Genomic DNA, 24,955 nt, shown 5'->3' with positions numbered 1-24,955 from the left:
CAAAGCTTCCACCAAAATCAGATCATTATTATCTATTATCTATAATCTTCTATTACAAAGGCATGTGTTTACTGTTCAAATACCCCACAAAACTAAAAGAGAAAGTAAAAAAAAATAAATAAAAATAAAAAATCTATCACATTTTGTAATAATTGTCCTGAAATGTAATAACCTCTTTTTAAAAATGATTTTATTATTTTTTTTACATTATGGAAATTTTGTTGGATTTGATATTTTTAAACCTTAAAATTTTGTATGTTTAAGTACATGGCAATGATGGTGTAGATGAGGCTTTTTAGTGTGAAGTTTCACGGCGATACAGTGACTGACAAAGGTTTTACAGATTAACAAAGACCTCACCACTTTTGTACTGAATCACTGTAACTGATAACACATTTTTGCCACACAAGGGAAATTTGATAGTTGAGAAAAAAGGTATAAAATAAATTGTTATATTTTTCAATTAAAAAATATTTTGATAAGTAAAATGATTTATTTTGGCATCTGTTCAGTTTGAATGTTAACTCACTGTAGATGCGTGTAAACTTTGGACCCTGAGTCTGTAAATAAAGTTATATAGAGAGAGGTAAACATTTGTAGTTCAAGGAGAAGAATCCGTATAGTGTGTGACTTTCAAAGTGTGTGTGTTGTTGTGAAGGTGAGTCGAAGTGTGGAGGAACATGGCGAAGTACCAGGTGGAAGTGAGCACTGGAGACAAGCCCTACTCAGGGACCTACGACCACATCTATGTGACCCTGATCGGGACCGAGGGCCAGAGTAAGAAGACTGAGCTGGATGGATGGGGGAGGGACTTTGTGGCTGGTACAGTGAGTATCCACACCTTATTTTTAAATAAACATGAAATAATATCTGAATATGAACTAAAGCTCTGAGCGGAGGATTTTTTATTTTTTTATTTTTATTTTTTTACTGTCACAGTAATTTGGCAGGTGAGTCTCGCAACATAACAAAGTTGTTAAAACACTGATGGGGGGACAACAGTTTGATCTGCTGGACAGACATTATAGTTTGGACAAGGGATTCAGGGCAGAGTTTCTCCATAGCAGGGGTCTGTGATAGAAATTTAGATTGTGGAAAGATTTCTTTCAATCTGTCTTTGTGTAAATGAATGTGATTTCTACCTGAAACTCGGACCAGTCATTAACATGTGCAAATGTTCATCAGGCACAACTGTCTCCGCCTTGAGGAAGTCCTTTGTTATCATCAACTGCATGTTAATTTAGCACCAGCCTCTGAAACCAAAGTCACTCTGCTTTGATATGTATGTAACTTGTATTTCTGTATAAATACTCAGAGCTCAAATGCCCTGGGGAGAGACGGTGGGAGATGTAGTAGGAACATACTGCTGGTGGGGAGAGGCTGTTGGGCTTTGGCCAGAACAGGCTTAGGCCCTGTTCCATATTTGCTGTAACAAGAATAAACCTTGGTCTATATTCCAAAAACTCATCGGGCTTTGCAAATAGATTCATTATTTATCTTCAACAGATATATAATTTTTGTCACGACAGGTCTCTAACCTGCAGCTCAGGAGTTACCAGTAGCTCTCCACCCTCTCCCAAGTAGCTCACCAAGGGATTTCTGAATCATAAGTATTGTTCTGAATAACTAAAATTTGATTCATTTAAATGCCTATTACCATTGTAAATGTGATGAGTATCTTTACTAATAAATAGATAATAGTTGTGTAATTGCTTTAAAGTCCTCAAACCGTACCCCATCTAATATATTTACTCTGTTTCTTGCGACCACTAAAATGAGTAGCTCTCTGGCAGTTTTGTATTGAAAAGGTGCCCACCAGAGGAAACGGGTTGGAGACTCCTACGCTACAGTGAGTCGTGCTCAAAGGTCCAGGCTCAGAGAGGACTACAGTCTATTTATGCACTGATATTATTACTAGTATCATATTCTGATGTTTACATAGTGGGTGTAATGTTTACGTGGTGGGTGTAAAGGGGTGGGTGCTCTACACTGTTATGCACTTTTAATACACTATGCAGTTTGTTTGATGCTCTAGCATAATTTAGTTGTTGTTTTATATGAAAATGACAAAAAAGGAACTGAATTGTGAATTTTATGTCTATAAAATAAAGACATAAAACATTTTGTGTGCAGAGCAGGACATACACTGTGAAAACTCCCTCCTCCCTGGGCTCTCTGCTGCTGGTGCGACTGGATAAAGAGGCCCTGATCCTGTTGCCTGAGAACCAGTGGTACTGCCGCAGTGTGCGCGTGAGCACGCCAGAGGGCGCCACAGAGCTGTTTCCCTGTTACCGCTGGATCTCCAGAGGGGAGCGCGTGGAGCTGCGTAAAGCCACACGTGAGTTTTAGTGTCATTGGATGACTGTATTGTACAATTTCAACCTTCTTTGCCGTTGGACTGAGTATAATATGATTAATAGACCGGCTCCAGTGGGTCCATGTGTTCGATTACACATATTAAAATATTATTATAACATAATACATAAACATGTGTTTTGTGATACAGCCACAAAGGTGTTTGAGGAAAACCATCCTCTGCTTGAGGCTCATCGCAAACAAGAGATGACAGAGAAAAAGGAGTGCTTCTAGTAAGTTCTGACCCAGGACCAGAACTACACCAGACCCAGACAAGACTGGAACTTGACCCTGGATCAAATACCTCACTTTATACTGGGCATCTACTCTGAAACAGATGGTTGGGTAATAGTTCTTAACTCTGCAAATGCAATGAAAAGTGAACATGCAATAATCCTGTTGCCTGTTTCACTTTGTAAAATTGCATTCAACCAAAATCCTCAATGCAAAACATATAATCCAAAGTCAGAAATGTTTGCCTGACAAATCCACAATGACACAATGTTTTAAAAAAAAAAAAAAAAACAAATGGTTATCAGTTTTATCCCCACCCCTTCTGTTGTGTCTCATACCCGGTCAAACATGATCATCCAGTTAAATAGTTTTTTTCTGTGACACATAATTCTGCAGGCATGTTTTTCAGTCCCTTTAGGATAATAGTTTTTCCCTTTATTTTCCTCGATACTAACAGTGTAGTGACCATACGCACATTTTCTTAAAGTATTGACAAAGTATGTATTCCAGGCAACAGAAAAGTACCATTCCTGCTCCCAGTTGCTAAAGCCTGTTACCCCAGCTGCTTCTCCTGGGAGCACTGGGGCAGGGTTAGGGATTACGGATATTTTCTTAATAATGACATTTAAATTGTACCTGAATGATACTTTTTAATCATAAGGTCGATCATAGCAATTCACAAAAAGAAGTTCAGTAATTCAAAGTTTGTTCTGCTATGAGACGTGGCTAAAACTACAAATAACACAACACTGCTCCAGTTTATTGTCAATTATTTATTTATTTTTTTTTTTTTAACATTTATTCACTTTGCTTTTTATATTTGGTAAAATTGAGTTTTATGAGCTTTTGGCCATGTTATAATGCTGTTAACTCATCAAAAACATACCCGGAGTTATGTTTTGTTTCATTCACACACGTTTGAGTAACCCTTTAAAACTAAGAATGTTCTGTTCCACCTTGTGATGTCATGAAGTGGTAGTTTTCAAGTTAACAGCTCGTTTTATTCATCTAAATAATACTGAAGGTGCATGGAGTTTTAAAAACACAATGGAGCACTGGCACTGGCCTCTGTGGGTGTGGTTCTGATATAACCTTGTTCTTGTCCTTGTGTTTGTGCAGCTTCATTGTGTTTAAAGAGGGACTGCCCCACTGCTGTCAGCATGAGACCACCGAGGAACTCCCCCTGGAACTGCAGAGGTCTGCGGTCCGTCAGGCTGAGTCCGACCAAAGCCGAACCTTTATGTGAGTCTCTTGGCCCAACCAGTGCACAAAGTCACTAAGATGAAACATAAGTAGTGTGGCTCTTGTAAAAGTATTTCAGAAATCATCTTGTAAGTGATTATATATGGACTTCCTTGATTCAGATGCTTGAGAAATTAGTTGAAACAGTCACTGGAACATTTACCCCTGCTGTAGATTTAAAGGACGGCAGTGAGACTCTGAGTGACCCCCCAGGAAATGTGGAGAAACATTATTTATGTAACTATTATTTAACCAGGAAAAGTCCCTTTGAGATCTTTTTCATGAGTGTTCTGGCCTAAAAGAAACTAGTTCATTACAAACACATAGTCTCAAACGTGCGTTAGAACACAGACGCACTGCAGGACTCTGACTCTGTCTCTGAAATGTCAGAGGATTAGAACTGAAGATCAAAGGTCTGCTGGGATCCCAAGACCGATGGGAGAAGGAGGAGGACATGAAGAACATCTTCTGGTTTAAGAAGACAGCCATATCAGGTACACAGTGCTCTGTGTGTCTCTGTGTGTCTCTGTGTGTGTGTCTGTGTGTGTCTGTGTGTGTCTGTGTGTGTCTCTGTGTGTCTCTGTGTGTCTGTGTGTGTGTCTGTGTGTGTCTCTGTGTGTGTCTGTGTGTGTGTGTGTGTGTCTGTGTGTCTCTGTGTGTGTCTCTGTATGTCTCTGTGTGTCTGTGTGTGTCTCTGTGTGTGTCTCTGTGTGTCTGTGTGTGTGTGTGTCTCTGTGTGTGTCACTGTGTTTGTCTCTGTGTGTCTGTGTGTGTCTGTGTGTGTTTGTGTGTGTCTGTGTGTGTCTGTGTGTGTCTGTGTCTCTCTGTGTGTGTCTGTGTCTCTGTGTGTCTGTGTGTCTCTGTGTGTCTCTGTCTCTGTGTGTCTCTGTGTCTGTGTGTGTGTGTGTCACTGTGTTTGTCTCTGTGTGTGTCACTGTGTTTGTCTCTGTGTGTCTGTGTGTGTTTGTGTGTGTCTGTGTGTCTCTTTGTGTGTCTGTGTGTCTCTGTGTGTGTCTGTGTGTGTCTGTGTCTGTGTCTCTCTGTGTGTGTCTGTGTGTGTGTCTGTGTCTCTGTGTGTCTATGTGTGTCTGTGTCTCTGTGTGTCTATGTGTCTCTCTGTGTGTGTCTGTGTGTCTCTCTGTGTGTGTGTGTGTGTCTGTGTGTCTCTGTGTGTCTCTGTCTCTGTGTCTCTGTGTGTCTGTGTGTCTGTGTCTCTGTGTGTCTGTGTGTCTCTGTGTGTGTCTCTGTGTGTCTGTGTCTCTGTGTGTCTGTGTCTCTCTGTGTGTGTCTCTGTGTGTCTGTGTCTCTCTGTGTGTGTCTCTGTGTGTCTGTGTGTCTCTGTGTGTGTCTCTGTGTGTCTGTGTCTTTGTGTGTGTGTCTCTGTGTGTCTCTGTGTGTGTCTCTGTGTGTCTGTGTCTTTGTGTGTGTGTCTCTGTGTGTGTCTCTGTGTGTCTGTGTCTTTGTGTGTGTGTGTCTCTGTGTGTCTCTGTGTCTGTGTGTGTCTGTGTCTCTGTGTGTCTCTTTATGTCTGTGTGTCTGTGTCTTTGTGTGTGTGTCTGTGTGTGTGTGTCTGTGTCTCTTTGTGTCTGTGTGTGTCTGTGTGTCTGTGTGTGTGTGTCTGTGTCTCTTTATGTCTGTGTGTCTCTGTGTGTCTGTGTGTCTGTGTCTCTGTGTGTCTGTGTGTGTCTGTGTGTGTGTCTGTGTGTCTGTGTCACACTCCCTCACATCTCCTTCTGCAGAGTATGTGGCTGATCACTGGAAAGAAGACGACTTCTACGGCTCACAGTTTTTGAACGGCTTCAACCCCATGTCGATCCAGAGGTGCCAGGAGCTTCCACAGAACTTTCCTGTGACCGACGAGATGGTCCAGCCCTTTCTGGATGAAGGCCACACCCTGAAGACCGAGTTAAAGGTGCTGACTCAGACTAATGTAGACACCGACTGGGGCCAATACTTGTGAATATCTACGAACTCAATGGCAAATGCGGTTTTCATCCATAGAGACATAATTATAAAATGTCACTGGTTCTACACTGGTGTACAGCAGGTTAATACTGTCTAACTTTAGTTTATTGTGATTGATAGGCAGGTAACATCTTCATTTATGATGCAAAGAAGTTTGAGGGAATTTCCCCAAGAACCTACAACGAGAGACCTCTGCATGTGACGCCCGGTCTGTGTCTGCTCTACGTGAACTCGCAGAAGCAGCTCAAGCCCATCGCAATCCAGGTACACAGTTCCTCTCACAGTGTGGAGAGTACACAGTTCTTGTCTGACCAGCCAGTCCCTCTTACACTGATGGTTTTTTTGAGGGTGGGCTCAGGTGCGTGAGATTCTCTGTGCACTGTCCTGATGTCAGGCGCTAACATCCCTGTCCTACTGCCTCCCTCAGTCTGTAGTCGGCCCTGCGTCTCCAGGCTCATGTTGGCCTGTTCCCACCGTCCACAGGGTTATGTGTTACAGTGTGTGACTTAAATAAAAGTGACTGTAAACATGAGCTCAGACTGAAAGACCAACTGGGGCATATGAGATAATAACATGTGGTTTTCAAAGCAGCAGTAATAAAATATAAACTCTTTAACTGCAACACTCTGGCCCTGGCTCTTCCACTGAACCGGAGTGTTCCACGCGGGTTTATCCTGTCATTCAGAGTTTTCACAGGTCCCCGTCAGACGCAACTTAATCCAAGTGCTATAAGATATGTTGGAAGTAGAGCGAACAATTCAACAGTTCAATAGTCAAAAATCTCTTACAGACTTTAGTGTTGGTTTTACTTGCTCTTCTTGATGCTTCAGGCGTAGCTCCACTGCCACAGACCGGTAAGTAGAAGGGTCAGAGGTCAAAACTCTAATGATTCTTCTTAGGGTCAGACGTCCCTGGATGGCAAGCAATTAAAGGTTGTATGGAGGATTTTTTTTTGTTTCAAATTGTCATCAAAAGTTTAAAATACCATTAGAGAGACGCAGAAGCTTTGTAATTACGATGACCCCCCCAAAAAAAAAAAATCTATCAACTGTGGACGTGTTGAGGCCAGATAAACATCAGCCAATAGAAAACGAGGCTGCCTCTTTATCTATTGGCTGTTAGGTCGTCAATCAAACTCCCTACGTTTCTAGTGTAACTGACTCGTCGGCGCGCGGGGATTATGTGGTTTATGCAGCGGTTCTTAGAGGCTTTTTCAAACTGTCGCTTCCTCACAAATCGCACAAAGTTTGTTAAGATGGCGGACGAGAATCCACGACCGGTTCGCCGCCAAAGAAAGTCCGTTTTTGAAAGTCGCTGAAAGAAGAAGAGAAGGGGAAAGGGAGCGAAGACAAACTGAGGTGATTTTTGGAGATTCCTTCCAGCGACGGCGCGAATGAAGCAGACGAAGGGTCTAAAAACTAAAGACGCGTCGGTCGCTAAATTATTTCTAGACAGGTCACTTCAACGGTAATTCTGAACACGCACTGGATGTAAACAAGCGTGATTTCTAGAGTAAAGAGGCGGGAGGAGGTGTTTCTACTGAGGGAGCTGTGGAGGAGGAAGGTGGTGTCATGCATGCGCAACATTTGAAAAAGGACTGTCGCTGTATTTCACTTCCCTTAAAAAATCCTCTATACAACCTTTAAACTACCACAACATGCACATTCATGCTGCTACACATGTTTAACTTGTGTGTGGGTGAGATGGAGTTACACTGTCCAAACAACATCATGTCTTCATCTGCGGTGCCTGCAGCTGTACCAAAAACCTGCAGAGGACAACCCGATCTTCCTGCCCAGTGATTCGGAGACCGACTGGCTGCTGGCCAAGATGTTCATCAATAATGCAGTTATAATGGAGCACCAGTCTGTCCATCACCTGATGAACACACATCTGCTGGTGGAGGTCTTTACCGTAGCCATGCTCCGCCACCTCCCAACAGTGCACCCCATCTACAAGGTACATCTCTCACTGCTGCCTGAAAAAACTACTTTACTGTAACCAGTGTTTGTTTTAGTCGCAGGAGACTCAACATGTAATAATCCACTCATTTAAAATGTTTGCCAAAAGTGGAAATCCATGAACCAATAAGCTGAAGAAATATTTGAAAATAACCCATCTTCCTTTAACCAAACATAACATGTAATAAAGCTCCAAACAGCTGCAGAACATTAGTGAAGGCCATCGTCAGCGTTTCCGTCATGTCACATAATGTCTGGAGAGAACAGGGCGGTGAAAAAGGGAGAGGCTCAGGTTTCATATATTTCATTGTTTTAACATTTGGTAACATGTGGTTCTCTCTTCTTAGATTATTGTGGTTCATTTTGGGAAGGAAACATCTTTTTGTAGACTCATTGTATCTGTATGTGCAGCTCCTCATACCACACTTCCGAGACACTATCCCGATGAACATCAAATCACGCGGCTTTTTGTTTGATGCGATTTTGTCATTGGTGAGGCTCAAATCTTCCTCTTTATGTTTTAAACCAGGATATTGCTGTTCTAAAGACGTGTTTTTTCACAGACCTCTTTAGGGAAAGCAGGCCTGGTGGAGCTGATGAAGAGGTGTCTGTCAGATTTGACCTACAGCGCCCTCTGTCTGCCGGAAAACATTTCTTCTCGGGGGCTGGACTCTGTGCCGAATTTCTACTACAGAGATGATGGCCTCAGGCTCTGGGCCATTATAAACAGGTTTTCATTTCTATTCTATTCCAATGGGAAAAGAAATTTACAATGTACATGAAGAACAATGTAAAAATCACGATTTGAGGTTTACACGAAAACAACCAGTTTCCCCATAAATTTCCCCATAAATTTCCCCTGGAGCCTTTTTGAAAGTGATTCAAAAACAAAATTAAATAAAATGGTTGGTCTTGTGGTCATTAGTGACCACAGCAATTGCAGTGTTTCTAAAAGAAGTGTATATTTGAGATTTTTACGATTTTATTTAAACTTTTAGACAACTTGACCAGTTGGAAACCACTTCTCCAGATGACAGCAGTTATAGCACATTAAGCCTATGTGCAGTGTCCATATAAATGAATAAATCCTCTTGTCTCCAGCTTCGTGCAGTCCGTGGTGGAGCACTACTACCCCTCAAACACAGATGTGTACAAAGACTCAGAGCTGCAGAACTGGATCAGTGATATTTTCACCCATGGCTTTCTGGAAAACAAAGCATCAGGTGGGTTTTGTTCTCCGCAGCAGACCCTGTTTGTTCAAACAGACCACAGTCTGACACTGAAGACTTCATCCACAGGTATTCCTCAGAGTTTCGACTCTGTGCAGGATCTGGTCAAGTTCCTCACCATGGCAATCTTCACTGCCTCAGCCCAACACGCGGCAGTCAACGGTGGTCAGGTCAGTCTCTAGTACGGCTCATAGAAACATCTGAGCTCCAGCACCTTCTTCAGTTTCTATAACTTTCAATGATTTTGAAATATCCTTCTTATATCTTATTGTAACACTGAAACCTTTCCACAAGGGGGCAGTATAGGACTGGTTCTTCTCTTAGATTTGTGCTTATAGTACAAGTTAGATTTTCAAAACATAAACGTCTCCTCTGGTGACCACTGTCGCTTATTTTAAATACTCATCTTCTAATTAATTTTGATGTTAAATAAGCCAGTTCCTTCTCAAGTTCCATCATCCATGTGAGCGCATAATGACGTGACACGAGCTGTAGCAACACCACTAAAGAAATGATTCTATACACTAATATAATCATAATGTTTTGCAGTTTGACTATCAGTCCTGGATTCCCAACGCGAGCCTGCTCCTGGTGAGTCGTCCCCCCTCCACCAAAGGCCAGTCCTCCACACAGACGCTCCTGGACGCTCTGCCCAATGTGGGAGACACTGCCAAGTTTGCCGCCATCGCCTGGGTCCTGAGCGATACATATTCAGATGCGGTTAGTATTTTGTACCCCCACTTCCCACACACACACACAACTCAAACCCTTTTCTGCTGCAGGTAAGTACGTTCTGTTGTATGTTGCGTATTGTGTCAACATGACCTGGAGTGTGTTTTTGACCTGTGCAGACTCAGTTGGGCACGTACACGGACGAGCGTTTCGATGATCCAGCTGTGATCCACATGATCGAGGCGTTTCAGGCTGAACTGTCTTTTCTGGAGGAGGCCATCACAGAGAGGAACAAAGGGCTCCCAGTGCCGTACACCTACCTCCTCCCCTCCAATGTGGAGAACAGCATCGCAATCTAGTGCCCTATCCAACATTTCACTCCTGATTATGATTAAAGGTGCACTGTGTAACATTTTGGTTGGGGTCCGTCACCTGTTTCTGCCCGGAATGTTCCACAGTGTGACATTAAACAACTCTGCCTTACATTTAATCAATTGCAGGTGGTTTTATAGCTGAAGAATACCTAGAAAAACAGGAATTCTGACTGTGAGTGGGGTGGTTGCATCTCCACAGATCTGACCTGTAACTTGGGTCTGGTTTGGTCTCCATTATGATTAAAAGGTTTAACACCATACTGTGAAACATTCCAGACAAAGCAATAAAGTCTTCATGGGGAAAAGCATTTGACGAGCCAGAAAAGTTACACAATGCACCTTTAAACAAACCTCCTTGGCTAATCTATCAATGTTAGATATATATTAAAAGAAGCAACCATTTTCTGTAGCAGACTGAATTAAAAGAAAACAGGCCACTTCTTTATGTCTCCAAATAAAATAAAGGAATGGGGAATGTTATCTTATTTTGACGTTTTCTTTATACTGTATTTGGAGTATATTATTCAAACTTTATTAGATGCACTGATCTGATACTGGTATCAAATATCAGCGCCGTTTCTTCAAAATTTGCTCAGGTCCTGGTTGAGCAGAAAAATTGAGTTAATTTACTGGTTGTAGTTGGTCCAGAAAGTCTCAGAATGTTTGAAATTTTGATACTAAACTGTTCTGTTGTTACTTAGAGAGATAAATAAGAGCTACACAACTCTGACAGACTATATTTTTGTTTTTAGGTAAATAGTATATTTTCAGTCTCTGGTATCGGTTGAGTATTGGCAGATACTTAAAACCTTAGTATCAGTATCGGAGGTGAAAAAGCTGGATCGTCCAGCTCTACTTTATACATGTTAGACTCAAAAGGACTTCTGCTTCTCTCCCAAATCATCTTTTTCATGACACAAAACAGAATTCTGTGGGAACATTTTAATCTCTGTTTTTGAGGCGTCAGGGAACAGCACCATCCCATAATAATCATCATTTCTCCCAAACCCAAGTTTGTTCAAATAAAGTCAAAGTACCATAACAAGTAGAATTTCATAGAAAATAAATAAATAAAAAATCGTGTACAAATAGGCAATAAATAAATAAATAAATAAATAATATTCTAAATAATCTTTACTCTGTACATGATAGGAATACGGAAAAAATACATACATTACAAAAGTGAAAAGTAAAACACTGGATCAGGTCATGTAAGATAAATAAAAAATAAAAAAAAAGATTTGGTTTATCAAGTTTGTACATATCATTTTGTTATTTGACAGTGAAGCAGGAAACGTAAGACCTTAAAATGTGAATTACTGAGAAAATGCCCATTCATTAAATTGTCCCAGGGATTTTAATAATTATAACTTCTTAGAGCATATTTTTAATGATGTTCTACTACGGATGTGTATCTTTTTCTACCAGCTTTTGAAGGATTTTAACACTGTTATTCGTATATGAGGTGCATGGTTCATAAAGGCCATAAATGTGGGATGGTCCATTGGATTAAGTGACATTTTGGGGTACATTAAATCACAATAAAAAAAAAATCCAACAAAGTAAAAAAAAAAATTTCAATATGTTTTTTGACATTTGGATAAGATGATATTAAAATATGCAAAACTCAAAGCAAGAAAATTTCGTGAATCCAAAATTACTCTTTTCACATTCAAGTTGTTCATTACTGTAGTGGAGCTGGGTCCTGTATTTACAATCACGTCGTTGATATTTCCATTCTAAATCTTCATTGGCTGTTCCCTTGCGCTGTGACAGATATCTTAAAGGGCAGAGGACATTTTCAATCATCATTTTGAATTTTCTTTTTTTTTCTTCATTTATTTAAAGGAGAAACAAAGTTGTCTCTCCTGAAATTGACTAACACTTCACTCGCTGCCACCAAAATGTCTCAAATGAAAAAAAAAAAATCACAGGAGATTTTTAACCCCAGTCTCCAATGAAAAAGTTAAAAAACGTATAAAAATGTTATTTACAACATCGTTTCCAAATCTGGGTGTGCTCTGGTCAAGTTTGTAGGTAGTAACAGGTTGGTTTGTCCCGTAAGGTTATTGTTTGTTGACTTCTGGTTAAGGACTCGGTTTCCCAGAATGCATCAGTGCTTCAGGATAGTCAGGTGACCTTCCTCTAAAAAGTCCAATCCATATTTATCCCAAAAGGTAAAGGGAAAAGGCAAGAAATTAGGACTGTCCATCACTTCTGTGGGCTCTGAAAGAGAGAAAAAGTAAATTATAGCATATTTGGTCGCCACGTGGAAAGTAGAAAATACTGAAAAATAGAATATAGTACTACTTCTACTACTAGTAAAGTACAAAAGTCACTATGTGCATTAAAGGTGCAGTGTGTGCTTTGGTGACATCTAGTGGTGACAGAGGAAAATTTGAATGAAGTACTTCACAAATCGAGACTCATTAGCCTATGTTTTAATCAACTTGATTTTTCCCAACAGTAAAATTTGACACTGCAACTTTAAGCAAAAGAGAAAAGTATTAACTTATGAAAGAAAACCGTTTTAGAGAGCCTACATTACACAAAGCTGACTCTTCTGAGCTTTAAGTCATGTTATAATGTTGTTACCTCCTCAAAAGAACCTGGAGTTGTGTTTTGTTTTCATTCGCATATGTTTAACTCAAACATCCATCCATCTATTTTCTTCTGCTTATCTAGGGCTGGGTCGTGGGGGCAGCAGTCTAAACAGGGACTCCCAAACTCCCCAGACACTTCCTCCAGCTCTTCTGGTGTGACCCCATGGCGTTCCCAGACCAGCCCAGAGACATAGTCCCTCCAGCGTGTCCTGGGTCTAACTCGACGCCTCCTTCCTCCTGAGGCCGGTGTTCTGGGCATGATGCCTGAGCCACCTCAGCCTGATCCTCTCGACGTGGAGGAGCAGCGGCTCTACTCCGAGCGCCTGCTGTGAGGTTGAGCTCTAAAGGAGCACGCAGCCACTCTGCGTAGGAAACAAATTTCGGCTGCTTGTAGCCTCGTCCTTTTGGTCATTACCCAGAGCTCATGACCATAGGTGAGGGTAGAAATGAAGATTGACTGATAAATCCAGAGCTTTACATTTCGGTTCAGCTCCTCTTCACCACAATGGTCCGATACAGCGACCACATCACCGCCGACGCTGCACCGATCCACCTGTCAATCTCACGCTCCATCCTTCATTTACTCGTGAACAAGACCCCGAGATACTTGAACTCCTTCAAACATGTGCGAATGAAACGAGTAACCCATTATTATTGCCTGTCTACATCTCCCAGGCTCAAAATGCTCTGTTCCACTTTGTGATGTCATGTAGTGGTAGTTAACATCTTTTGTTCAGTAGAGATTGGTAATTCCAGGTCTGAAATCATCCAGTTCATCAGTCTAAATATGCAGGGTTTGTGTGAATGAAGCAAAACAAAACCCCTTGTATAATTTTGATGAGGAAACAACATTAAAACAGATCAGAAAGTAGTGTAACATGGGCCCTTTAAAGGTACAGTATGTGTTTTTTCTGAAGGTGGCCAGTCTCCATGGAAATAGAAAGTTAAAACCATACTTTACAAGAAACAGCTCTGCAGAATGTGAAACTAAAAGACATTTTAGAACACACAGTTTTACGTTTCTATAGAAAAGAAGGAATTCCAGAGATAGGACATACAAGACTAGAGAAGTAACTAAACTACTAGAAGAAGAAGAAGAAGGGAGAAAGCAGTGTCTACAAAAGGACTCGAGGACAGGAGAGACAGGAGCGGTTTCGTGCTGGGGACATTGGACTTACTCCGAGTGGGAACAGAGCTCAGAGACACTGTTGGTCTCGGGGAGAACAGTGGAGCCAAACGAGGCCAAGATGGAGGAGAGGATATCCAGAGAGGGGCCTGGGAGGTAACAAGGCGCTTTATGGGTTACACGGCAAGGATTTTTATACAGTAACAGGAAGGGGTGGGGGTGGAGGGAGCACACCATAAATCATGCAAAGCAAAATAAGGGTTAGTTTGGATAAAACGCTAAACTAGATACTCAGTTGAGCATTTATCGATACTAAAAAAAGTCACATTCACAGGACAGAAATGAACCTTTCCTGAATCACTTTTGGATGATCTTGAGCTGCATCAGAACAAGTACAACAGCACAAAGACTAATATACACCCATGGACCACTGTGGAATAGTAATTTAATGTTGAAAATCACATTTTATTGTTTAAATAAAGAGTTTTTTTTTATACTAGTTTATGCCCATGGACCACTGTGGAACCTACTAGACGACTGAGGGATTACGCAGATAAAAAGCCACACGGAAATATAAAAAAGTACTCTGATTTAATGTTGAAAATCTCATTCTATTGTCTAAAGTAAGAGTGTTTTTTAATTATCACTGTGGCATCGGAATCAGTATTGAGTATCGAGTCTATTCCTTAGTATTAGAAATTGACCAATATGTTTTTTTTTTGTTTTTTTTTTACCATTGTATAACATCCAGAGAAACTGACGAGCTCTGCCCATATTTTTGGGACGATTATTACTCCAATTTAAATGACTACAACCTCACCCACAGCCCTGTTTTATCATAAGCCCATAAGAAAGTTGTGTAGTCAGGTTTTCTGCAGGTAACGTTTCACAGTCAAGTGCTCAAATAAGGTTTTAAGTGTACTCTTTAGGCAGCAGGTCAGCTATATTGGTCTATCTCTATTTAATATCGAAATCGAGCTTGATATTTTTGTATTGTGACAAATAAAAATTTTAGTATTGTGACAACACTAACCTTTAATATTTTAAAGGGCCCATATTACGCTATTTTGTGATGTTATAATGTTGTTTGTGTCTCATCACAAACATACCCGGAGTTGTGTTTTGTTTCATTCACACGTTTAACACAGAAACCCTGCATATTTAGACTGAGTTCTCCTCAGAAAACATTTTATTCTACATTGTGATGTCATGTGGTAATACAGGAAGTGCTCCATTGTGTTTTTAAACGCCATACACCTTCACTAGACTCATCTGAGTAACTTCATCTGTGGAATTGCCAGTTTCTGTTGACTTAAATATAAAAGGAGCTGTTAACTTGAAAACTAACGCTTCATGACATCACAAGGTGGAACAGAGCATTTTGAGTTTGGGAGCTGTAGACCTATGAATAATAAAGGATTACTCAAACATTTGTTACTTAGGTTCTTTTTTCAGACCAAGAGTTTGTTTTCATATCTGACAGTTTCGACTGCTCCCTGCGGTCTTCCTCAGAGTCACGTGATGTTGCTGTGACGTATCGCTCAGCTGATTTAAACAGATTCTGGCGCCCTCTTCCTACCGGTGGAGGCAGGACGACAGCGCCATCTACAGTCCGACTTCCTCAGGACAGTATCCCAGGTGTGTGAGAGTAAAAAAGCCCCCTCGTCCCGGTTTATAGTCCCGTGGGCACGTTTCCATATTTCAGTTGCCTCTTTAATGCAGCAACGATGTTTGTTTTCCTCTGTCCCAATGATGTTTGTCTGGACAACATCACGCGACTCTGAGGAAGACCACTAGTGAGCAGTTGAAACTGTCAGGTATGAAAAGAAACTCTTGGTCTGAAAAAAGAACCTAATAACAAAAATTATCAAAAGACCAAATAAACCTCATTGGACTATTACTCAAACATGTGTGACTGAAACAAAACACAACTTTGGGTATGTTTATGGTGAAGTAACAACATTCTAACATGGTTTAAAGCTTACAAGAGTAAATTTTGCGTAATATAGGACCTTTAAACATATTCATGTGTAATATTCTCTGTACTCACATGGTGGTGGCGGCTGGTCCTGCTCCTCTGTGATGGGAGGAGGGGGTGAAGCGGAGAGGGGTGGCTCCGGGTGCGAAGTCTGTCTCGGGGGCAGCGTTCTCAACCACTCCCTGCTCTGGTCCAGCCCTTCCCTGGACCTACTGCTCGTCACAGCGCCCCCTAGATGCTCCCTCGACGCCGTGTGCCTCCTATTCAACCCGCCCAGGTACCCATCCACCCCCAAGTCCTCTCTGGAAGCGTGGTGGTTGTCCAGTCTGTCACGCGACGCTGACAGATTCTCCCTGGACGATCTTTCCAACCCCAGACTTCCCAGAGTGTTGTGGCCCAAGTTGAGCTCACGTCTTCGGGGGAGCAGATCCAGATTGTCCCTGGACCCCCGTGAGTCCAGCCTGTCCCGGGACCCGCCCACAGTCTGCCGTCCTAAAGGGTCCCTGGACAGCTGTCTCCGAGCCAGAGAGTCCAAGTGCTCCCTGGATGAGTAGCGGGAGGCGGGTTGGGAGAGAGAGCCGGTGTTCGCAGAGTTAGCAGCGTTGGCCGTAGCGGAGTACATGCGGCCGTAGGAGGCTGCTGGGACCCCGCGGTGACCCAGAGTGGAGGTCCGGTACCAGTTCAGCTCGCTCGGCACACGCCCCATCGAGGACAGGCCCTGGAGGGTGGGGGGGCAGCCCAGGCGGTTCTTCAAGATCCCTGAGGAGAAAAAAAAAACTGCATTAAAGGTTCTGTATTTAGCCCGCACTCTTTAGCTTTACAAAGGTTTTACAATCACAACTGAATCTGGGTCCAATCTCCATGGAGACGTTAATGCTTTGTCTGGACTATTTCACACTATGGTATTAAACCTTTCTATTTTCACGTAGACCAATCCAGACCAAGTTACAGGTCAGATCTGTGGAGAGGCAACCCCGCTCACAGTCAGAATGCCACAAAACCACCTGTAATTGAATAAATGTAATGTAGTGCCCTGAAAATTAAAATGCAATATTTCTGTTATAAAATTCATAAGACTAAATTCATGTTTCATTTGAATAGCTAAAATAATTTTCATTTGATATAAATACATACTTCATTGATAATATTCTTTGTTCTATGATTTCATTGTACCTATATAATAACAGGGTATTTACTGTACTGTTACTTTAAGAATGTGAGACTAAAAGATTTATGGGAAAAGCATTTTCTTCTTCGTTGTTAAAAAAAGAGGCAGAGAAACGAAACATACTTGTTAAAACATGAACCGAAATCTAAAATTAAATCTGCCCAAAAAGCTAAAATGAACGCGAGTCTTGTCGTTCATTTCGGGGGTGCAACAGTAAGATAGTGTTGTTTAATGTCATACTGTGGAACATTCCAGGCAGAGCAATGACATATCTATAGAAACAAGCACATGATGGTAGCCAAGCTGGAGCCACCTAGTGCCTCCGCTCAATTTCATTTCTCTCCAGCGACTAGGTCAGGAATTGGAATACACTAGATGTTTTGCAAGAACCCCGGAAGTTGTAGACCGAGCAACCGCCAATCAGTGAAGAGCAGAACCAACCCGAGCTGAGAAAGCAGACTGTTTATACTATCCTCCTTTGGACTTCCTTTGTCAAATACAAAATTCACATTTTTTATTGTACCATGAATTTGCAAGTTCATCTCGCAGATATGAAAATGATCGTTGGCAGACATGTTCACTCTCTGCTTTATTTGCTCTTGTCCCAGCCTGGCAATTACTTTGTGCATGTGTTCCAGCACATTATTTATTTATTTATTTATTTATTTATTTATTTATCTGAGACAGGGACAGCACACATTTTTGCATTAACCTTAACAGGAGAGTTGCACTGTACATCAGGTTGTAGCATCAGTGCTAATTTCTACCTGTAGCACCTGGGCAGATTCATTGAATTGACTGTATTTAACTGACCTTTACTACCAACTGCTCTTGGAGACCTGTAGCATGTTTTGGGTTACAGACGTTATGACCAAATAGCAATGATTGGTTAAATTTAAAGTCAAAAGAGACAGAAGACGCACACCAAAATTCTTGTAGAGGCACAAATGCAAGGAGTAGCCAGACAAAAGTGAAAAAATGCATAGCACTCAGATGGCCGATGTCCAAAAGCTTTTTTATTTAAGCTTTTTTTTTTTTTTTTAAATAAAAAAAGCTTTTGGACATCGGCCATATGAGTGTGCTATGCATTTTTTCACTTTTAAATTAAATACCTGCCCCCCGTTGAGCGAACAAATTCTAATGGACTATGGACCAGTGGACTCACTTTGTCACTGCATCCAACAGATCAGTGTGTGGATGCAAAACAACTTTCTCCAGTTAAACTCTGACAAGACTGAAGTCATAGTGTTTGGTCCACAAAAACAAAGGGACAGTGTCAGTAGTCACCTCCAGTCTCTCTCTCTAAAACCTTCAAATCAGGCAAGAAATCTCAGGGTAATAATGAACTCAGACTTGAACTTTAACAGCCACATCAAATCAATAACATCTGCAGCCTTTTACTATCTAAAAAACATAGTGAAAATCAAAGGTTTACTGTCTAAATCAGACTTGGAGAAACTTATCCATGCGTTTGTCTCCAGTAGATTAGATACTGTAATGTTCTGCTCACTGGTCTCTCCAAACGAGCTGTGAGACGCTGCAGAACATCCAGAACATCCAGAACATCCAGAACGCTGCAGCTCGGGTCCTGACTCGAACTAGGAAGTACGAGCACATAAATCCTGGTCTCAGGTCTCTGCACTGGCTCCTGTGCCTCAGAGACTTTAAAGCAGCTCTGCTTGTACAAGTCTCTCCATGGCCGAGCACCAAAGTCCATCTGTGACATGTTAGTGTCATATGAACATCTCACACTCTGAGGAGCTCAGGGACCGGCCTCCTGCTGGTGCCCAGAGTCACGACTAAACAAGGGGAGTCAGAGTTTCAGGTTCATGCAGTTAAAACCTGGAACAGTCTGAACATGTGAGACAGACTCTTCTGTGACGCTGTTTAAATCCAGGCTCAAAACATTTCTGTTTAACTGTGCATAATAACTGAAAGGTTTTCATTCCTTATTCTTCTCTCCAATTTATGTCTCTCTTTTTTTTTAATTTTAATCTTCATGATTATTTATGTTTTGATTTGTTTTTATTATGATTTTAATGTATTTCTTATTCTGTAAAGCACTTTGAATTACTTTGTGTACGAATTGTGCTATACAAATAAACTTGCCTTGCCTTGCCTAATGCTGTGAGGTCAGAGGGTTTCCACAAAGTGAGTCAGGCTAACATGATGGACCCCCAACCAGAAAGTTACACAGTGCACCTTTAACCTGCACAAGTTTCTCTCACTCTTACTATACGGCCAGCAAATACTGCAGGCAGCACAGACCATATGAAAAAGTGGAATAAGAAACTGTGTCCAGTCAAATGAAGCTCACCAAGGGTAGCAGTTACAGCAAATTTTGAGCCAAGTTCCACATTTGGAATTTCAACACGACGTTGTGTCAAAGCAACCAAAGAGCGATTTGTAGTGGATTTTGAGACCGTTAAATCAAACTGCGCAGATACAACTTAAGTAGAGGCACGGGGGCAGGCTGTACTGGCTGTGTCCCGCTTTATGTTTGTCCAGAGTATTGGGGTTTTCCAGTGAAACGTGGTGATTAAAAACTGCCCTTCAGTCATGTCTTCAGGGAAATAAACCAGTCTATATCCGAGGTTATTGTTCCGACCAAAGGGCCTATGAAGAGACAGAGAATCCGGTGCACACAGCAACATACATGAAAAAAAGTAACTGAACCAAAACAGTAAGAAAAATCGGAAAGAGACTAGACTAGACGTAATTTAGATTTGGGTTAAAAAAGGTTTAGTTAGGTTTACTTGGATCCCTCTGCAAATATATTGTGTCCTGGCCCATGATTTAGTCCTGGTTTAGACCAATTTAGTCCTGTTTTGCCTTATAGTCTTGGTCTATTCCTGGAATCCAAATATTTCAAGAATTTGTACTTCGGTTAAATATTCCAGTGCCTGTCCGTGCTTGTTGTGGGATCACCTCCAGGCCACATCCGTTTGCTGAATGTCTCTATCCTCTCTCTCCCCATTTCACACTACAGCTGTCCTGTCCAATAAAACCATTGAGCCAGAAACTAGAACACATATTATGCTTTTTATGTATTGTTATTGGCCTTGAAAGATGCAATGATTTATGGACTTAAAGATTTCTACCTATGACGTAATAATAAGAGGAAATTTTTAACAGAGTGATTTCTAAAGCTCAGAACAAGGCAACCTAATTGACAAGATTAATGAAACAAGTGTGAATGAAGCAAAATTCTGCATTTTAACAAGGATAAAAGCTAAAAAAAAGGGTTAAAATAATCACTAGAAGTATTTCACTAAACACTGTCCACTCATTTTAAGTCGCTTCTGATGGTAAAAGATAGAAAAATTGAAAAAAACAAAAAAGTTTTCCCAGGTTTTGGAAAGTCTTGACAGGTCCAGACCTTTTCGATGCCTGTGTCCTTGCGTCGCGCTCTCGTCTCCACTGGTTAAAGCCGCTTCCATGTTGTTGTTGTTTGCGGCGTCGGACCCCAGGGGGCGCTCCGAGCCCCACTTCTGCACTGAGTCGGTCTGCTCCAGCGCCGGCCAATAGGAGAGCAGGTCGTTCCCATCCAGGTCTACAACAAAACCAGGACTTAGGACTTGGCTGGACTTCATGAGGATGATGATGGCGAGATGACGTGAAAAGGCTGAAGACTAAACCAGGACCAGACCAAATGTGAACCGGGACGAAGGACAGACATGGACCACGTGAAACCAAGACTAAACCTGGTCTAAAACAGGACTAAAGGAGGTACAGCTGGAAAATACTGAAGTGCAATCTATTAATCAGTTTGCTGACCCCTTGTGGATGGAGTTTGAACATCAACCATTGTTTTACTGCTGAATGACAAAAATGACACCACAACAACACAGAAGCATAGAATGGATAAATGTAACCACACCTGCCTATCAAAGTCTGATCTTATCAGATCTCAGAAGCTAAGCAAGGCCGGGCCCAGTTAGTACAGCAGCGACTCTATTGCAAACTGTCATTGTGTCCTGAGGCAAGACACTTTCCTCACATCGCCTAGAATGAATATGGGGAGGGGCCGATGGTGCAGATTGGCAACCTCACTCCTGTTGATCTACCCCAGGGCAGCTGTGGCTCTACCAAGAGTGGAGTGGATGATTAAAGTGTAGTGTAAATGTAAAGTGCCTTTGTGTGTCCAAACACGAGCTTTAAATCAAATATATTATTATTATTATTTATTATATATGGACTATAAATTGGGTTTAAACCAGGACTTGTCCAGAGGTAGATGAGCATAACCAGGATGGAACCAGGACTGAACCAGGACCAGATCAAACCAATACTAAATCAGTAAGTTCATATTAGATTTGCAGCATTGTCCTTTAAATGTCGTCTGTCTCAGTCGGCTGTCAATCAAAACAGACGCTCATTGATCTGAAAAGACCATCTGTCTTCACCACAAAATCACATGAACTCCCTGTGAGGTCACACGACACAGCTGCAGCGTGAGCCCAGTATTGATCAATATGGATTTGCTAATATCGACTGTCTGACATTTTCTCAAAGACCTTTCTTTTAGAGACATTTTTTAATTTCACAGGTAAACACTGCTTGTCTATCAAAACGGGTCATACTCATATTTCTATTTTTCAGATTTGACATCTTTTAGACTTTTCCTCCAAAATATATGTGGTCTAATACATTTACTCACATTAGTTCAAAAATGTACTTGAAACACCACTAGGGGGCAGTACAGACATTGAGAATCTCCATTTGAACCACTTTGAAATTAGGAACAGCACTCGATTAAAAGCTTTGGTTATTCTTCCCACTGAGAACATTTTGTGATTATCAGATATCCCTGATTTTGTGCATGATTTAATGTTCAGATCTAATGTCCCAACAGTTACTCTTAGTTGAGAAGATTTCCAAAATACAATTTATTCTTACTTGAGTAATTTCTCTGGCCACTAATTTGTCTAATTTGTACTTTTACTTGAATAAAATTATTTTGAGTAAAATGTTTGGCTACTCTACTCACCTCTGTACAAGAGCTACTGACGGCACATACCCTGGATATTAGCTGTGATATGCAAAGACTCTATACTATAACATGTTTTTACCTTTGGTGCCGTTGTGGGCGGGCTCAGTGAGCAGCCTCTCTCCCTGATTGGTCCGTTTGAATCTCCTCTGGATCCGCCCCCTCAGTCGGACGTTGTCATCGCTCTCTGAGGACGGGATGGACAGGCTGTGGTCCTCGTCCATGGAGAGGTCTGAGTCCGAGTCCGAATCCTCTCCTAAAAACATTTGTAACATTTACCAAGACCAGTGGTGGAAGGTAATGAAGTACCGGTATGCATTTTAGGTATCTGTACTTTACTTAAAGGGACAGTTCGGAATTTTGGACGTAGGACCTCATTTCCTAGTGAGCCAGAGTGTTGGAGACGTGTGGAGATGCATTTTTAAATATTCCATCCAGTCCTTGTATTTGCAGAGGTCGTTGGTGCTAGGCTAGTGTATGTCAATGGCCATAGTTATCCTGCCGCTAAAAACAGTCTTACCCACTTCACAAAACACCCGAAGTAAATGTATTATTACACCAGACTGTCGATGTGAATGTCTGTGTTGATAGAATAATATTTGAAATAAAACTAGCCTTGCATCGCATGAATCGTCACATGTTGAGGGACTATTTTCTCATATATCAGTCCGCCGCTGCCAAGATTTCTATCAGGAAGTACAACTCACTCCTGCTCAGACATAAATCCTTCAAATGCAAGGTTGGTTTAACTTCTCAAAATGTTCTATCAACACAGACATTTACATGGACAAACTGGTGTAATAATACATTTGCTTCGGGTGTTTTGTGAAGTGGGTAAGACTGTTTTTAGTGTCAGGATAACTATGGCCATTGACATGCACTAGCCTAGCACCAGTGACCTCTGCAAATACAAGGACTGGATGGAATATTTAAAAAAAAGTGCCTCCACACGTCTCCAACACTCTGGCTCACAAGAAAATGAGATCCAATGTCCAAAATTCCAAACTCTCCCTTAAAGTCCATTTTAAAGTGGATACTTTTTACTTTTACTTCCCTACATTTGAATGCAGGTATCTGTACTTTTTACTCCACTACATTTTTTAACTGGACTGAAAAGTAAAAGTATTTTCTATCATAGTTCAGGACCTGCTGAAAAGGCTGAGGGGTTTAATTTTAATGTGTCTGTAGTTTGGGGCAGGCAAAAATATCTAAATCTAAAAACAGCTATGAAAAAATGTGTTTCAATATCATTGTTTATAGTATATCATTTCTTTGGCAACATATCATACTTCAAAATATGTTCCTTTCTGAAGAATCGACTTTGAATTCTGCTCATTCTCTTACAACCCAACAAACTTCATATCCTCTTTCATTACATCCATAAATCTCTTCTTTTGTTTTCCCATTTTTTTCTCTCTCGGTCCTCTGTACATGTCCAAAACAAACAAACTAACCCCGGCTTTACTATTTTACCTCCATCTCGATGAAACATGGCCACGTCCAGGTCTGTGGCTCCAGTGTGACCGATGGTCTGGTCCAACGTTTGTCGAGCCAGAAGGTTTTCTCTGCAGAACATAATCAAACATATGTATTTAAAGGTCCTATATTATACAACATTTACTCTTGTGAGCTTCAAGTTATGTTATAATGTTGTTAGAGTTATGTTATGTTTTCACAGGCAGACAGTGGGCCATATATTTGTCTGTAGGGACATTTCTGTTGCTCTGAATACATCCAACAGTGTTACTTCAAACCGTTCGCAGCTGCAGCTCCCTATCCCACTGAACTTCGAGTGCATTCAAGAGAAGACGAATCAGGAGCACTGCCTCAAGCTTCTTTAGTTTTTATTATAAACGTTTATTAAAGCGACAGTATGTTAGATTCAGATTTTCTATTTCATAAACATCACCTCTCTGACCTTTCTACGCAGATGTGAGATAAACATGTTCAAATCAATTACAGCTTTTGCTCATAAGAACTGTAATATTGATGTATTTTTAATTACAAAAACACTGGAGATGAAACGAAGGAGATGGTTTTTATGTTAAAATTTGATGTTTTGGTTCCAATCAGAGGGCAGAAAGAGCCTCACATGAGTCTGTTATCAGTGCCAGTGCAAACCTTTGTATTCTGGAGGTTCAGAGCTTAAACATGAGGCATGCCTAGACTCAGGACTAAACCAAAACCAAACCAGGACTAAACCAAAACTAAACCTGGATTAAACATGGGGAGTCAGTATTTCAGTTTTATGCAGCTAAATCTGGTTTTACAGAAGATATGAGACAGACCTCTACTTAGACTACAGGCTCTAATCTCTTCTAATGTTAATTTTATGATGATAATGTATGTTTTGATTTGTTTGTATTGTGACTTTAATGTCTTTCTTACTCTGTTAAGCACTTTGAATTACTCTGCGTACAAATTGTGATGTATAAATAAACTTGCCTTGCCACATCACTGATTCATTATTGGTAAATCAGCAACTTCGACAGCTTGTATAATTCTACTACAACTTAAAATAAGTTAGAATGAAAAGGTACCTGGCCGAGCTGACAGAGGAGACGGTGGAGGTCCCCAGGGTGATTCGGTGGAGCCCACTCTGCTCCAGGAGAGAGGCGTTGTGATAAGGGTTCTGGGTCTGGAACAGAAAACAACAGATTTTAATCATTTGTCAAATAAAGTCAAACTAAATGATGTTGATCTCCAGAACAAATGTGTGTGTTATTCTCCAAAACATTTAAGATACAGTGATAACATTTACCGTCTCTTATTAATACAGAAATTTAAACTGCATTAGATTACAAAACTTAAAATGCATATGATGGGTTTTATGTTTTTACTCATGATAACTTGATTTAGTGGGATAGTAGTTGTGGTAAATATTTGTCATTGTTTTACATCAGTTAAGGGGCAGTTTGGAAGAAAAAGTTAAAAAAGAAAAAAAGAAAAGAAACAGGAAGTAGCTCTAGAGTTTTAAAACTGAATCCCTTTGTCCTCAACATGGAAAATTCCATCCAAAATGAAGGGACAATTTACACACGAGGAATCAATTTTTCAT

At 41.0% G+C, this 24,955-nt stretch overlaps 2 protein-coding genes across 2 annotated transcripts in view; one reads left to right on the top strand and one right to left on the bottom strand.

The window, feature by feature from the left end:
* The first annotated feature begins 680 nt into the window (after nt 1–680).
* On the top strand, nt 681–10,073 carry LOC110156036 (polyunsaturated fatty acid lipoxygenase ALOX8-like). Its single transcript, XM_020920221.2, has 14 exons — nt 681–827; nt 2,134–2,338; nt 2,507–2,588; nt 3,709–3,831; nt 4,222–4,325; nt 5,571–5,743; nt 5,917–6,060; nt 7,552–7,755; nt 8,169–8,249; nt 8,321–8,487; nt 8,859–8,980; nt 9,056–9,156; nt 9,536–9,706; nt 9,838–10,073. The coding sequence occupies exons 1-14, from the start codon at nt 681–683 to the stop codon at nt 10,015–10,017; spliced, it is 2,004 nt and encodes a 667-aa protein (XP_020775880.2). The 3' UTR covers nt 10,018–10,073.
* Nucleotides 10,074–15,785: 5,712 nt separating this feature from the next.
* Nucleotides 15,786–24,955, bottom strand: part of celsr3 (cadherin, EGF LAG seven-pass G-type receptor 3) — a 224,862-nt gene continuing 215,692 nt past the window's right edge. Inside the window, 5 exon segments of the mRNA XM_055165651.1 lie at nt 15,786–16,498; nt 20,287–20,460; nt 21,980–22,153; nt 23,371–23,462; nt 24,438–24,535. Coding sequence (XP_055021626.1) covers nt 15,786–16,498; nt 20,287–20,460; nt 21,980–22,153; nt 23,371–23,462; nt 24,438–24,535 — 1,251 coding nt within the window.

The sequence above is a fragment of the Boleophthalmus pectinirostris genome, unplaced genomic scaffold, assembly GCF_026225935.1.
Source record: "Boleophthalmus pectinirostris isolate CB_2022bp ecotype Guang Dong unplaced genomic scaffold, ASM2622593v1 HiC_scaffold_8, whole genome shotgun sequence".
Taxonomy (NCBI): domain Eukaryota; kingdom Metazoa; phylum Chordata; class Actinopteri; order Gobiiformes; family Gobiidae; genus Boleophthalmus; species Boleophthalmus pectinirostris.
This window is presented reverse-complemented; position numbering and strand designations above follow the sequence as displayed.